Genomic DNA, 16,430 nt, shown 5'->3' with positions numbered 1-16,430 from the left:
GCCTTCAGCACAGGTGCTTTGCACATGGCAGCCTTCAGGGCATTAAAGCGGTCTGGCAAGCCTCTGTCCAGGTCACCTTCCTGGGTTGCCTCTTAGAAGTCAACTCAGTCAAGGGGGTAACAATGGTACCATACCCCTTGACAAACATCCTTTAGTATCGTTTGAGACCTAAAAAGGCTCTCACTTCAGTCTGGGTCTTGGGAGGCTCCCAAGCCAGAATGGTGTAAATTTTTGGCTGTAGGAGTGCCACCTGGCCACTCCCCACCTGGTGTCCCATGTACACCACAGAACCCTGCCCTATTTGGCACTTGCTTGCCTTAATAGTGAGGCTTGCTTTCTGCCGGGCCTCTAACACTCCCCAGAGGTGTTGCAGCTGTTCCTCCCATGTGGAACTAAACACTGCAGTGTCATCCAGGTAGGCAGCACTGAACTCATCCAGCCCAGCCAACACCTGGTTGACCAACCTGTGAAAGGTGGCAGGGGCATTTTTCATCCCAAATGGCATGACTTTAAATTGAAAGTGTCCATCTGGGGTAGAGAATGCTGACCTCTCCTTGGCCCCCTCAGTTAAGGCAATCTGCCAGTACCCAGATGTTAAGTCAAATGTACTGAGGTACTTGCAGCTCCCAACCGGTCAATGAGCTCATCAGCTCAGGGGATGGGGTGTGCGTCGCTCTTGCTGACTGCATTGAGTCCCCAGTAGTCCACACAGAACCTGAGTTCTGGAGTGGCACCATGTGCAGCAGCCTTTGGGACCAATTCCACTTGGCTGGCCAAGGACTGCTGGAGTGCACAGTAATCCCTAGGGTTAACATTTTGGATACTTCATCCTTAATGCAAGTCCTGACCCTTTCAGTCACCCTGTAAACCTTTTGTTTAATCAGTGTACTGTCCCCAGTGTCCACATCATGTGTGCCCAAGTGTGTGATTCCTGGGAACAGGGAAAACAGCGAGGCGAACTGTCCCAACACGTGGCGACAGTCACTCTGCTGCTCTTCAGTCAGGGAGGAGGAGAGGATCACTCCCTCTACAGACCCATCTTTCTCTCCTGCAGACAGGAGGTCAGGGGGAAGCTCACTCTCCTCCTCCACCCCATCATCTGTCGCAAGGAGCATGGACAGTTCCGTCCGCTCAAAGTGCGGCTTGAGGCGGTTGACATGAAGGACCCTTAAAGGGTTCCTTGGAGACTGCAACTCCACCAGGTAGGTGACTTCACTCTTGCACTCCACCACCTCAAATGGCCCAGTCCACTTGTCCTGGAGCACCCTAGGCTCCACTGGTGCCATCACCCACACTTTTTGTCCAGGTTGAAACTCGACCAGAGTGGCATTCTGGTCATACCAGCGTTTCCTCCTGGCTGGCTTCCAGGTTCTCCTGTGCGAGACTCCTGAAGCGGCAGTCTGGTTTCTCAGAGCCAGCATGTAACTGAATACATCCTGGGGGTTTTACTAGGAGCTTTTTCCAAAGCCTCCTTGACCAGACTTAAAGGTCCCCTCACAGGGTGGCCATAGATGAGCTCAAAGGGACTAAACTCTAGTCCCTTTTGAGGCACCTCCCTGTAAGCGAACAGAAGGCATGGCAAGAGGATGCCCCACTGCTGCCTCAAGGGCTCTGACAGGCCCATAATCATGTCTTTCAAGGTGCGGTTGAATCTCTCAACCAGACCATTACATTGGGGGTGGTAAGGGGTAGTGAACTTGAGGTTACCCCACACTCCTTCCACAGAGACTTCATATACGTGGATATGAAGTTGGTACCCCTATCAGATAAAAGTTCCTTGGGGAACCCCATGTGGGTAAAAACCCCCATCAAAGCACGAGCCACCACAGGGGAAGTGATTGATCTCAAAGGAATGGCTTCTGGGTACCTGGTGGCATGGTCCACGAAGACCAGGATAAACATGTTGCCCATGGCTGTCTTTGGATCCAGAGGCCCCACAATGTCAATACCTACCCTCTCAAAGGGAGTACTGACAACAGGTAAAGGTTGGAGGGGAGCCTTACATTTCCCCCCACTCTTGCCACTTGACTGACAAGTCTGGCAAGACCTGCAATATGCATCTGAGTGCCTGCGCATTAGGGGCCAGTAAAAGTGGGTGACAAGCCTCTCAAAGGTCTTGTCCTGCCCCAAATGTTCAGCTAAAGGCACATCATGAGCCAACCACAGTAGGAAGGCCCTGAAGCACTGGGGTACCACCAGCACTCGGGCTGACCCAGACTGAGGAACCTTAGGCTCACTATACAGGAAGTCATCCTCCCAATAGATCAGGTGCGATCCTGGCTCCTTGCCAGCCGCCTGGTCTGCAGCCTGCTGCCACAAACGCTCCAGATTAGGGCATGCCCTCTGTGCTGCACAGAGTGCTTCACTGTGGGCCCCCCTTCCTGCTGCCACTTCGACAGCTCAGGGACTTCACCCAGTTCAGCTACCTGTTCCCCTGTAGGCTCTGGGGAGTCACCCTCAGGCTCCGCCTCCTCCCGGACCGTGGGAACTTCTGGGGCCGGTTTCCACGCCTCCTGCCCTTCCTCTTCTTGGCTGTCCCCTGGGCCACTGTTTCAGGCTCCAGGGGCTCTTGACCACCCTGACGGACTGCCATTGACCAGGTGGATATGCATACCCACCCAGGCAGACCCAACATCTCCAAGTGAGACCTGTGTTCCACCTCCTTCCAAGGGGAATCCTCCAGGTCATTGCCTAGCAAACAATCAACTGGCATAGTTGGACTCACAGCTACTTTCAAGGAACCTGAGACGCCCCGCCCCATTCAAAGGGAACCTGCGCCACTTTGCACAGGCTCTCTGAGTTGTCCACTGCAACTACTTGGTGAAGTACCCGGGATCAATCTGCTCTTCAGACAACAACTGACTCCTCAGTGTAGTTACACTGGCTCCTGTATCTCTCAGCGCTTCCACCCTCTGTCCATTGATGGTCACCCACTGCCTGTACTTTTTGGTGTTCTCCAGCACGAGGGTTCTCTGGACCATCTCACTGTCACCTAGTGAGACAAGGGTCATCTCAGCTGCGTCCCACCCACCTGGAACCAACTCCTCCCCAAGCGCTACACTGGCCAAACCCTGGGACGGCGCACCAGTAGTTACCGGTGTACTCTTGGGGCATTTGGGGTCCCCCCTCACATGACCCACCTGGTTACATGCATAACACTTACGTGGGTTCCCCCTGCCACAGGCTTCCCTTTAGAGAACCATGGCTTCTTCTCACTGAGGGGTTGGGAATCTTTACCCTGGGAATCAGTTTGGGGCCCTTTAGAGAACTCCCCCTGTTTACACTTACCCCCCCTTTCTTCTTAGAGGGACCCTGCCCACCCTTGGTGTGGTCTCCCCCATACCTCTTTAGGACCCTGGTGCTCTCCCAGCTGTCTGCTTCCTGCGCAAGCTTCCTGGGATCAGTCAGCTTGCTGTCAATTAGGTGCTGTCGCAGCTCTGGAAAGCATAAACTGAACATGTGCTCCCAAGCAATCAGATTGTAAAGCCCCTCATACGTAGTTACTTTACTGCCCTTCACCCAACCATCCAGTGACCTGCAAAAAGAATCAACACATTCCAACCATGTTTGGGATTCCTTCTTCTTATAGGACCTAAACTTATCCTTATACTGCTCAGGGGTGAGACTATATCCTGTGAATAGGGCATCCTTCATGATAGTGTGGGTGGGGTTCTGAGCATCCCCTAGGGCTGTCAGTGTATCCCTCCCCTCTACCTCAAAGTGCTTCCACAGACCCGCCCCCCCAATGAGCTTCAGGGACCAGATTAATGTGGAGAGCAGACTCATACCCCTTAAACCACAAGTATATGTTGTCCTCCCTTTTATAATCCTTCACAAGATCTTTAGGAATGTGGATCCTCCTCTCAGGCTGCACTGTGATGGGGCTGCCACCATCCCTACTAGACTGGCTCCTCTGATCAAGCTCCCTCAAGCTGAGCTCATGAGCCAACAACAACTTTTTCTCCTCAATGGCCATCCTTATTTTCTACAACTCCCTCTGGTGCTCCCTCTCTGCCTGACTGTCCTGCAATTCTTCAGGGGTCAGACCCTTAGATGAGACACTGCTACCTTCCCTGGAGACCCTCTCCCTGGGTATAACAGGCCCACCCACAATACCATTGTGTGTGGATTGCCCTTCCTCCTCCTCATCCTCCTCCTCCTCTGTGTGCCCTTCAGTGCTCTTGGCTGTCACCCAGGCCCTCAGGAGGAGCTTTTGGAGCTCCTCCTTCTTGGATGAGCTCTTAATGGGACAGACAAAACCTTTACAGAACTGCTTCAACTGAGCCTTTGTATAGCTCTCTAATTTATCTAGGTCAAAAGCAGCTATAACTGATGCATCTCCAGATTGGGACATGATGAAAAGTCAACAAAAGTGCAAAGTTTCAAAAGGCAGAAAACAAGTTTCCAATGAAGTTCAGAAGTCAATCAAAGACTACCACAAAAATGGATGTAGGGAAAAATCTAAGAAAAAGAGAAAACGCAAAATTCACAAGGCAAGTAGTATGTGGTCACGTAGTAGTCTGCACTCAAAACAGTATTGTACACTTAATCACCGTATGTCAAGTACAAATACAAGTCCAATCCCAACCGCTGATCACCAATGTTAGAAATGGGGTTGGCAGTCAGGTTACCCCCTGTCCAAGCAAGGACCCTCACTCTAGTCAGGGTAAAAGAGAATCACCCTCAGCTAACCCCTGCTCACCCCTTTGGTAGATTGGCACGAGCAGGCAGGCTTAACTTCAGAGTGCTAGGTGTAAAGTATATATACCAACACACACAGTAACTTGATGAAAACACTACAAAATGACACAACACAGGTTTAGAAAAATAGAAAATATTCATCTAAACAAAACAAGACCAAATTAACAAAAATCCACAATACACAAGTCAAGTTATCAATTAAAAACCACAAACAGTCTTCATGTAATTTTAAACACACATTAACGCTGCTAGCGTGAAAATGTACTTTGGGCGTGTCAAGAATAACCCTGCACGGGCGAGTCTGCGTCAAAAAGGGCTTACGATGCATTGATTTCACTCACGAGTGAGACCTTGCGTCGTTTCTCCTTTAGTCGGGTCGCGTGCATCATTTCTTTTCTCCGCAGGAGAACGATGCGTCAATCCGGTCAGCACTCTCAGGTCTGGGCAGGCCTTGCGTTGTTTTTACATGTCCAGCAGTGTTTGCTTCAGAAATTCAGCTGCACGATGGTCCGAAAACCACGCAGCGCGGGTTGCGATCTCACCAGCCTCCATCAGCCATGCTGCATGTCGTTTCTCCAGCCGCGCGCATCGATCTTTCAGTCGCGTTGCAGGCGAGCGTCGATTTTCAGCCGTGAAGCCGGTGGCGCGTTGATTTTTCAGCCGCGGATCGGAATTGCGTTGATCTTTTCCCCGCATGGCGGTCGGTGCGTGGATTTCTCACTCTTTGGCTGGAAGAGTCACAGAAATGGTTTAAGCAAGAAAATGCTCAGTTTTCTAAAAGTGGCATTTTCAAACACACAATCTTAAAATCAACTTTACTAAAAGATGTATTTTTAAATTGTGAGCTCAGAGACCCCAAACTCCACATTTCTTTCCGGTCCCAAAGGGAATCTACACTTTAATCATATTTAAAGGTAGCCCTCATGTTAACCTATGAGAGGGACACACCTTGCAACAGTGAAAAACAAATTTAGCAATATTTCACTGTCAGGCATATAAACACATTACTATATGTCCTACCATAACCATACACTGCACCCTGCCCTTGGGGCCACCTAGGGCCTACCTTAGGGGTGTCTTACATGTAAGAAAAGGGAAGGTTTAGGCCTGGCAAGTGGGTACACTTACCAAGTTGAATTTACAGTTAAAACTGCACACACAGACACTGCAGTGGCATGTCTGAGACATGATTACAGGGCTACTCATGCGGGTGGCAGAACCAGTGCTGCAGGGCCACTAGTAGCAATCGATTTACAGGCCCTGGGTACCTCTAGTATACTTTACTAGGGACTTACTAGTAAATGAAATATGCCAATCATGGATAAGCCAATTACATACACATTTTGTGTAGGAGCACTTGCACTTTAGCACTGTTTAGCAGTGGTTAAGTTTCCAGAGTAACAAAAACAGCAAAAACAGAGTCCAGCACACATCAACAACCTGGGAAACAGAGGCAAAAAGTTAAGGGAGACCATGCCAAGGATGAAAAAGTCTAACACTGGCGATGGCCTCGACATCAGCACTACGCTTGTGTCTCATTTTTAGTCTTTTTCTTTTCATCAGGTGTTGCCCCTCATCCTCAGAAGTAAATAAACTAGCTCTAAAGAAACTGAGTTATCGAGTCAAATACTTGTGAAGGCCAATCTGTGCAACTTTGCTCTCCAATTTGATAATAAAATAAAAAAGTCCTCTTCTCCGGTGGGCACGAGTGTGGATTAAGAAAAAATGCTAGGATTACTGTTGGTCTACCTGCCAAGAGCCATAGGGCTGTATTTACAACATCCAGGTACAATACAATGGTCTTTGCATTTTCTGCTGGTAAGGCCATAGGGCACAACCTGCAGCAGACAGAAAAGAGAGCTTTAATTGCCTTTTTATGGTCAGATTTGACAGAGCAACTGTCACCAGACAATTATGTGAACATCACTACAGAGGGGCTTTAGCTCTGTCTACATGTGGGTGCCAGTAGTACATGTTTCACTTGGGAAAAAGTTGTGTTTTTCTGCAAAGAAGTGCTTACCCTCCTGTATTGCTTTTCCCTGAACGAAGAGTAAACTATGCCAAAGAATGCAGCACCCTTAGTTTGAGTAATGGATTTATTAACGCACTTCCCAGATCAAATAACAAATAAAAGCACATGAATATATGAAAATAAGCATTTAGCTCAAATTAAGTAATACACGGGTATAAACAAAAATAATCATAGCAGTTAAGCATTCCAATCACAGAAAGAACTGTGCAATGCATCAACAGTGAAAATGTATATATATATATGCAAAATAATCAAAAGTTTAAATGCATCCCCATGGGCGTTAAGTCCATCATCCTCGCCAGCACCAATCGACCAGAGAACCCTCAAACGGCCTAGGCTGGAGACCTTCCACATGGGATCAATCAAAATGTCCCGGGCAGTCCATCCGCACCACAGGTGAATTACTGTCTTAGCGCCAAGTCTCCCTGTCTTTTTTTCCTTAAACAAGCTAGGAGAGCATTCTAAAACACCCTCCCCTCTGTTATGAAATCAAACGCTGGCTGTACTTGCCCTGTGTTGAAAACATACAAAAGAACTGGCCAGGCCCCAATGCGTATTCCTGAGACAGAGCTGTCCCATCCTCTGATGAAAACATGCTCAGCCTTGTACTCCTGTATCGCATACGCATCCCCCATGATATGTTCCAGCACAGTATGACCCTTTTCTGGTGAGAAAAGCAAACAACTCTTTCTGTGTGGAAAACAAGCTTTGTGTGGAAAAACCCTGTGCCTCAGTGACAACAACTGAAGCTGGCCACAAAATGGTGGTGAAGATAGAGTCAGTGGTTAGATACACATAGCATTACACCTCCACACAGTTTTGATTATATTTATTTATCCAGCTGTCTGAGGTTGAACTTTCAGGGACACGCACATGACACTGGAATGCTATTAAAGTGGCTTAGATAACTAGATAAATAATTTATAATGATCTTCTCTGATAGCAGTACAGATGGAAGAAGGTCAATTATTAAACTACATGGCTTTTTAAGTCTGGCTTAACAGTTCATTCATAAGCTATGCCTATTGGCATTGCCAATGCCTGTTTCATTATATTGTAGCATATCTACAGTTCCTCCCTCACAAGACACTGAAGCAATTCACCATGATCGAGAATGAGGCTACTCGATTTGCTGTGCATGGCTTTTAAAGTGTGGGATTATAGAGTGGCATAAGTAGGAAGAGTTGGATGTTTAGCCTGAGGTTCAAAGGAGCTCTTCAGTCATATTGTGGTAAACATGTTATTTTTGAAGTGAAGCCTAGAGAAGTCAAATCACGTTTGTACATTCTTCTATCTTCAGAGTGGCGAGGAACGCACACCCTGTGTGTGTGCTTTTTTGTAAAAGTGTGGCTTGTAGAGAGGACTGATTGGGAAGAGATGAGCAGTGAATAGCAGGGGTGGTTTCTCCTCTAGGGCTCAGGGGCTGCGCCCCTCCTCTGAAATTCCTGCCTATCAACATTAAAAAATATATTAAATAGATCCATTTGTTTAGAGATACGATTGTATCTCTATTGTAACAGATCAATGTATTCAACTCTGGTCTGTCTGTCCCAGGCTGCCTCCCCTGCCTCGCTTTGAAGTAGGAGATGGAGCCAGGCTGTAAATCAACCTCTCTGCACTGTGACGCATGATGCAGGGATTAGCTTTCTACAGCCCTTCATTTCCATTGTGGTCTACGGTGGTATCCACTATAGGCCAATGATGCTTTTAGCGTAACGGTTCCAGGCATTGAAGTCTTCATCCCTGCGTGCGGGCAGGCATCTGTCATTCATAGGCATCGATCCCACCCTTTCCCATTCGTCACGCAATGGGAGTGAATGCAAGCACGTCTGGTTTAGTGCCTTGTCCTCTGTAATGGTAAATGTTATAATGCTAATCTTGGGTTATATATAATGTACTGAGGCCCCTTGTCACCTTAACCTCCCCCACTTTGACACCCCAGGCTCTGGCTGCAGATCCTGGCCCCTTCAGAAGCGGAGCTGCTGTATTTGTTCCTCCTCTAAATTGTTCTAAAGGATGAGTTCTGATTTCCCTTGCAGAGTTTATCCACATATCCAAGTCAAGCTCAAAGCGAGACATATGTGCTTACAGGAAAGGCAGTTATCTGCTGTATGGGTTAAAACTGGCCCTATCTTCATGCCCTTAACATCAATGCCAAAAACATGGATTGATTTACGAACAATGAATGTTAAAAACATTAAGGTAATGTGTGTCAGTGATTTAGTTCCTCCCTTTTTTCACGTTTTACTTAATGTTGTATTCGCCAAGAGAGTTAGCTGTTTCATCATGCTCTGTTTCGGTATTTCTTTTCGTGAATCTTATTGCTCTTGCATAGTGCATACTTTGACTTGTGTGAGGTGTTTATGAGGGGCTTTGATTGAGAGCTCTGGTGCTGAGGCTGAAGGCAAAGCAAAGTGCCTGTTAGTATGTTGGCGCTTCTGCAGAGCACACAGAACAATGGTCATGTATTCTAGCAGCAGTTGAAATTCAGTGTAAATGTGTGCGAAGCTTATGCAAAGAGGTCAAAATATTTAGAAGGCAAAATGAAATAAAGTGCTCAAATGTGTATGAATGCAGTGTATGTTTGAGATGGTAAAATGAGGGAGATGCAAGGAAGTGTATTCAGGCGACAGTGAAATGAGGGTGCTGAAGAGGAAAGAGAGGAGATGGAAAACATGCAGATGGATGAGATGTGCAGAGAAAAAGGGTATACATTTCTAACGTAAAGCACACATAAGTGAAGGCCATACTCCTTCCACAGGCCTCAATGATATTTAATTCATAGTCTCACAAATTCAGAATTGAACATTTACAGTGCTAATTATTTATAAGAAATCATTGTTGTTACTCATTTATCTTAACCAGATAACAACCATTGACAAAGCCAATAGGACTGACAAGTTTTAGATGTAAGTCAGTTGTTATGTTATATTTTTGGATGCAATAACATCTTAGAGAGAAACCAAAATACATGCTGGGTGGCACACTAAGAGAATCACAGAAATTAATTTTACATGTTCCTTTTAGAGAGCCCTCATTTTTTTCATCCCGTCTGCACATATTTCTGTATGACTGATTGCAGCCAGCAGCTGTGGGTGCCACCCATGCCTGGTTGCATGAGGCATCAACTTTCGAAGAAAATGTTCTAACCAGGCACATTAAAATACAGATTTTTTAATCCAGGTGCAATTGAAAAGAACCACCCAGCGCCCTCGACCCGCAGCAACGCACTTCACCAATGTACATGCAAAATCTCTTAAAATTCGAACTTCTACTGTCACAATCCAATTCAAAAACATTTTCACTCGGCTGAATGTAACAGATGATCCGGCTCACACTTGCTACAGTCATGACTATCCTCACTTTAGAAAAACCATACATCAATGGGCCAATTGCGATTGCAAAAATGCATTTTGGTATGCATGAAGTCCAATTTGCAATTCAGTAACTTGTTACCGAATCACAAATTGGAATTGCGACATTTTAAGGCATATGCAAATGAGCGATTGCCCAATGCCCCACCTTCCAGGACAGAAGCTCTCTCTCCCTCTCTCTCTGGTTCCCCTCTCTTCCTTCTTCTCCCTTTCTCCTTCTCCTCTGTTTCTTTATCTCCACCTCTTTCTGATTCCCTCTACTTATCACTAACTCACCACTCTTTTCCTTTCTACCTACCTGACTTCCTGAACCTCACTGATCTCTTGCTCGATTATCTCTCTCCTCAAATTGCTCATTCTCTTTATCTTGCTATATCTCTGTGAGACCCCGCTTTGGTACAACACATAGCTACAATTGGTGTCATGCCTAGAGGGCTTCTGTCCCTTGGACTTAATCAGTAGATACAAATAGGGAAATTTCTGGATAGGGAACCATATAAAATCTTTTAAGCAACTTACAATATATTGTTCTTTGGAGAAATCACACGTTTACCAATTCCTACAGTTAAGCTTGAGGCATACAAAGACAAATTGATTACAGTCGCAAAATTCACTCAGCTCGAACCAAAGTTCACCATGGAGACACAGACAGGCAGATCCTTTGGCACTGATACAGCTCTGCATCAAATGGGAACAGGATCTGGGAACCTTAGAAAAGGCTAATTGATTGGAATTAAGGCAAGACTGCTAGCTCTGTCCGAGCGATTTCACACGTTTCTTTTTAATATAGTTGAAATATTTCCACAGCTTAATATTGGTGCAGTAGAGTTTAGAAAGTTAAAATGATCCAGAGTCCAAATTCAGTTAGAAGAAAATTGGAAATTGACACTTTAGACTACTCAGGGTGGGAATGCACTGTAATTCAGTGCTACTGATCCCTAAAGGGGTAATGGGATCCACTTTGAGGACCAACACAATTCATCAAACAATCTACTACTAGAGAACAGATGTAATGTTGTGCTGTGCTGAGCATCATATTCATGGTGATAAAACAGTAAAAAGAGTTTTTAAAAATAGAAAAATAAATTATATGACTTGTTTGGATGAGATGAGATGTAGAAAGAACGCCAAATGATGTATTGTGTTTCTGAAATGGGTTGCAGAACATTGTTCATACTTTGTTCATTTGAAACATTTTTTAAGAATGCAGAAAACTGTACATGAGAGAGTTAAGTTATCAAAGATAATATGGACTAATTATAGTAATAGGCTTGTAATGGACAAAGCAAAACACCTACTATTGGTTGATGGTGATGGGAACTACTATACACACTCTCAGTTTATTTTCCACTCATTAATAGTTTGTGGACCCAGGGGCCTGACCTTTTTTAAGCAGGGGTTCGTTTGTGCTTATGTAAACACACACACCAACTGTACCATGCACTATATTACTATTCTGCAGCAGTCTCACATGGAAGTGTACACTGTCAGTGTGTGTGTTTGCAGATCAACCTTTTACTATGGAAGGATGTTTTAAACATTGTGTTGTAGATTTATATAGCACCTAATACCCCTGAAGATGCTTTGAAGTACTTTTTAGGTAAGTAGCATGCTATTTCTCAGGACACAGAGACAGTTGTAGTGCTAGATGTAAGGGTTGCAATTAGTTGTATACTAGAGATGGCATACCAATTGAGTACATGCAATTTCTAGTATACAGGAAAGAGTATTAATTGTTGCTATGTAGATAATATAGTCAATAATTTCCTTTCATAATTTTGTACCTGTGATTAAAGGAAATAGAGGGCACACAAGATAGAATGTGTAGTATTCTGTTGGTTGGTTTTCCTAGAACACTGTGCTATTGAATTGCAGTAGTGTGGGTATAGAAAAGAGTTATACATACTGTAGCCTGGTGGGAAGAGTTCAATAGGATTCTTAACTTTTCAGGAGTTCCTAAAAGCTGTAGTAGGGGTGAGAGTAGAACTGTATAGTACCTACCCAGCTATCAGCCCATACATTACCTTCAGAAGACAGATGTGGGAAGCACATGCACACTAAGCCACATAGACAAATACTACCCATGTGCACGCTTGCCCCAATGTGGATGGTGTTCACTAGTCCCATGTGGCTCCTAAGCGGATTAATGCCCACTTCAAAAAGCCCATCTGAAGGAAGTGTTAATTATTCTCCATCCCATAACGATGAGCCACACACTCTTGCAAGTTAGAGGGTGAATCCCATAAGAAAACCGGAGTACTAGAACATTGCTAGAGCATTTTCTATCACAGAAGGAGCCTAGAGTGAAATCTATGCAGATAATATATGAGCAAGTTCTCTCTCTGCTTCAGTTGATGCTCTTTAACTTTTACTGATACAGTTTCATTTGAATAAAGTTAAGCCAGACAATACTTTCTGTAGGAGTAATCTAATCCAAGGCCCAATACAAGGTTTTGTGAATTTTTTTTTTTAATTGGTCACCAATTGCCTAATTGGTTGTGTATTTCATGAGCCTAAATTGAAGTTTGCAAAAGGGCAAAGAATAATTATCGCCTTACTAAAACCTTTGTGTTCAACATCATAGCGGGAATAGCTATGGACTGTGAGTGAATGCATAAGGCTTCCCTTTACACCAAATAACTTGCCCTCTTTGGGGAAATAGTTTACTCTTACATTTTGTAGTAAATGTGCTACTTTAGGGTATTCACCATTTAGGAGTGTAAATTTACTTCAAAGTGAAGGCTTACATGTCTGTACGCCTGAATTTGGGGGGTGGAGCCTAACTTCCAAATGTAAAGTTACTTCTTGTTACCTTTCACACATAGGTGGAGATCTCTGCCACTGTGGCGGAGATATCTCTATGGTGAAGTATAGAGAAACATGTTAAAAGTTTAATAATGTGTATTAGTAAAATATTTTTAAGATAAATATGAATTAATGTAACATATTTGTTTTAAATTTAGGACAAATAAAATTCCTATTTACTTGCTATTTGGTAAGAATTAATAATAGTTAATCACAATATTAATTTTAATTGCTTTAATTATTGTTTGAAAAAGAGTCACACATTTATTAAAGGTAATAAAAATGTATTAAAATATGTTATAATAAATTATTTATTATTAATATATATATATATATATATATATATATATATATATATATATATATATATATATATATATATATATATATATAGGTGGGTCATTAATTGTGTGGTCTGCACAAGTAATGGGTCCGCAGACGACCACCACTGGGAACCAAACACCTCATTGTAGCGCTGAGCAGTCCATGGCTTTTCTTCGTGGCTGGGTCCTGGGATGGGGTCCGGGCCTCTCTGCTTGTCTTCACGGGGGTCGTGACGGCGGCCCTCTGGTTTACTTCGGTTTACGGCAGTCCCCAGGCCCGGGCCCACACCAGAGGCATCGACCAGAGCAGCGGCGGAGCCCCACGTGCTTCGCCGCTGGCTCAGCAGTAGGTCAAAGGTCACAGACCTTCGCCTTTGGATAACTCGTGCCCCCAAGGGCCGATTTAGATGGCTTTGGTGTCATTTCATTCCTGATGATGAGCCCTCTCGATCAGGAGCACTCTCCTTAGGCCTCCTGGCCTGGAAGAGTCCCAGATGATAGGGGGGCAATCACACTGACTCCCTGCGCCAGAATTTCCTATCGGTGCCCTCCTTTCCTTCTGGGCAGCGCACTCTCCTTGCGCCAGTCTAGTCTTTCCCCCAGCTAGTCCTCAGGGGGAGTAAGGGGCCCAGCTTATCTAGCCCTCGCCTGCGCCTCACTGGGCCTGAAGTCCTTGAGGGGCAGAATCCCTGCCCCAGAGGGTAGTCAGGGGGTTCTTCTTTCCAGTTGTCCATGACACCCTTCTGCAGGCTCAGTGTCCAGCAGTGAAGCACAGCCAAGTGAGAGAGCTCTCCCCTGTACAGGACCTTTTAAGTGAGAGCAGAAGTGTCTAGCAGACCTGCACCTCTGACCAACTCAGATGTGCCACATCACTTCCTTGCCCCTGTCCCCTCCTTCCTGCACAGTCTTCTGGGATAGCTCAAGAATGGCGTCTTCCAGGAGCTTGGGCCACATGTGCTCTGAAACTCAGCCCCTCCTTCCTAACATTCCTTTCAGGGCTTGTCCACCCATTTCCTGGCAGGGGCTGACAGCTGGCTGATTGATGGAAGGCCCTGCTCAGGCAGCTGGAAAGAGCAGTAATTGACCCTAATCCTGAGCTGACCCAGAGAAAGATGACATTCCTGGATGACCCATAAGTGGTACTACTGTGCTTTTGTAACCTACAGCATCATTCTTTTCATACAGGTTACAGTGTACATTGGTGCGACTCTGGTCTCTGTGGGCCCTAGGGGGCCTGATTTATGCCCTAGGCCACTCTTTCCTATTGACATTGAATGCAGTGTCCCTACAGTGAAAAGACAGCAAGCACACTGACAATCCCTCCTCTGTGGGCACCCATCTCATGAGGCCTACTCCAGGTCACCACCCACTCTGCATGGTTCCTTCTGCACCAGGCTCCTTATGCACAGTTCTCGGCCTGCGCATGCCAGGAACCCTCCCCGCGCAGCCCTTACATGGGTGAACATCTTGCACCACCAGTGATCTGGCGGGGAGCGACCACGCCAAATTCGTATATATATATATATATATATATATATATATATATAGTTTTTTTTAAAACATAACATTATTTTTTAAGTTAAAATAAGTTAATTAAATATAAAATGAGTCTGTAAAGGCTGTTATTTTTAGTTTTTTAGTTTCCCATTATTTTCTACGGAAGGATGTAGCTGAACCAGTGGGTGGCCAAATGTACCTCGACTTACTACAGGTCTGAGCTGAAGTACAATTATGGCTGTTTTGTGTCCTTTTTGGCTGAAGTAACTATAGAGATGCAGTTTTTGAATAGCAATGTGTTTACTCTTTTGTGGGTGGTGCATGTCCCTCCTTAACACCCTCTTAACCTTTCCTACACCCCTCCATACTCCTTCTTTAAAGCTTCCCATTTAGTAGTAGGTAATAGATAGTAGGTAAGTAGTACCCCATTTTCCAGCCACTCCTGCATCCCTTCCACATTTACTACTAAAATATATACCTATGTGTGCAGAGATTTCTGCAGTTTGCACGGACATCAACTATAGAACAGCCCCAACAATTTCACAGAGACGCATGCTACCTAGACCTCTATTTGAAGTCAATGAATGCAAGTAATGAGGAGGTATTCCACAAATCCAGGTGCCTAATGCCTTTTGCATATATTTGCATAATAGCGCCCTGTGTCTTCTGTCTTAATAATAATCAATGATTCTCTACCATTGAAACATATTAATCTTATTCAACTTTGTGTGCAGTGTTTGCTGGGACCTGGTTCGATCATGTCTGCGGCTGGTATTCCAACAGGGAAGATTTCAATTTTCTCTTCATTACCTATGAAGAGTTGATTCTGGTAAGAATAAATGTTTGTGTTTTTAGCGAATAAGAAAAAGATGAAAGTAAAGCTCCCCAGACCTTTATATTGGTACTGTGTCAACGTGCATTTCCAGGATCTTACTTGGTCAGCACCTTGTTTTTCATTTGTTTCTTCAGGTAGAAGTGAAATGCATGCTTAGAATAAGACTTGACTTTAATGCTGTTTTAGTGCTTTTTTAGGTTTGGTGCCAATCATGGAAAATATTCCTAATAGAAGAACTAAGCTGAAGATGGAATGGCAAAATTGTAGGCTTTTTTATTAGGGCTTGGTGAGGAATTAAGTTGATAAGAAACAACTGACCCTGCTGTTTTGTTTAATTACAGTTATTTGTTTTGTACAATGTACTGAGGGGCAAATAATAGGTCGCTATCTGAGATATGCGGAAAACAACTTGGCATCTCTCAGAAAATATGACACAATTTGCAATAACAAGTTTCACTGGACATTTACTTAATTCAGAATATATCTGTTTATCTAATTATTTGGGTATAACATATTGTTAAACAATATGGCCCTCATTACAACCCTGGCAGTAAATCCCGCTTACCGCCATGCAGAGGACTGCCAACACACCGCGGCGGCGGAGTTCCGCTACAGCTATTACGACCCACAGCGTGAGATCCACCAAAATCTAGACACCCACACAAGTCCGCCACACCAAAGGTCAGTGATAAACTGGCGATAACAAAACCGAAACCGTCACGCAAACAGGAATACGCCCACACCATCACGACCCACGAATCCACGTGGCGGTCTTTCAACCGCGGTATTCCATTGGCAGTACACACTACCGCACTCAAAATACACACACTTTTACAAAACACAACCACTTTGGACAAATCGAA

At 44.7% G+C, this 16,430-nt stretch overlaps 1 protein-coding gene across 1 annotated transcript in view; it reads left to right on the top strand.

The window, feature by feature from the left end:
* Window positions 1–16,430, top strand: part of LOC138296319 (amine sulfotransferase-like) — a 325,216-nt gene that overhangs the window by 181,407 nt on the left and 127,379 nt on the right. Inside the window, exon 5 of the mRNA XM_069235355.1 lies at window positions 15,467–15,561. Coding sequence (XP_069091456.1) covers window positions 15,467–15,561 — 95 coding nt within the window. The remainder of the gene's footprint in view (window positions 1–15,466; window positions 15,562–16,430) is intronic.

The sequence above is a fragment of the Pleurodeles waltl genome, chromosome 5 (genome assembly GCF_031143425.1).
Source record: "Pleurodeles waltl isolate 20211129_DDA chromosome 5, aPleWal1.hap1.20221129, whole genome shotgun sequence".
NCBI lineage: Eukaryota > Metazoa > Chordata > Amphibia > Caudata > Salamandridae > Pleurodeles > Pleurodeles waltl.
The sequence above is the reverse complement of the archived record's forward strand: the minus strand, read 5'-3'. Positions and strand labels throughout refer to the sequence as shown.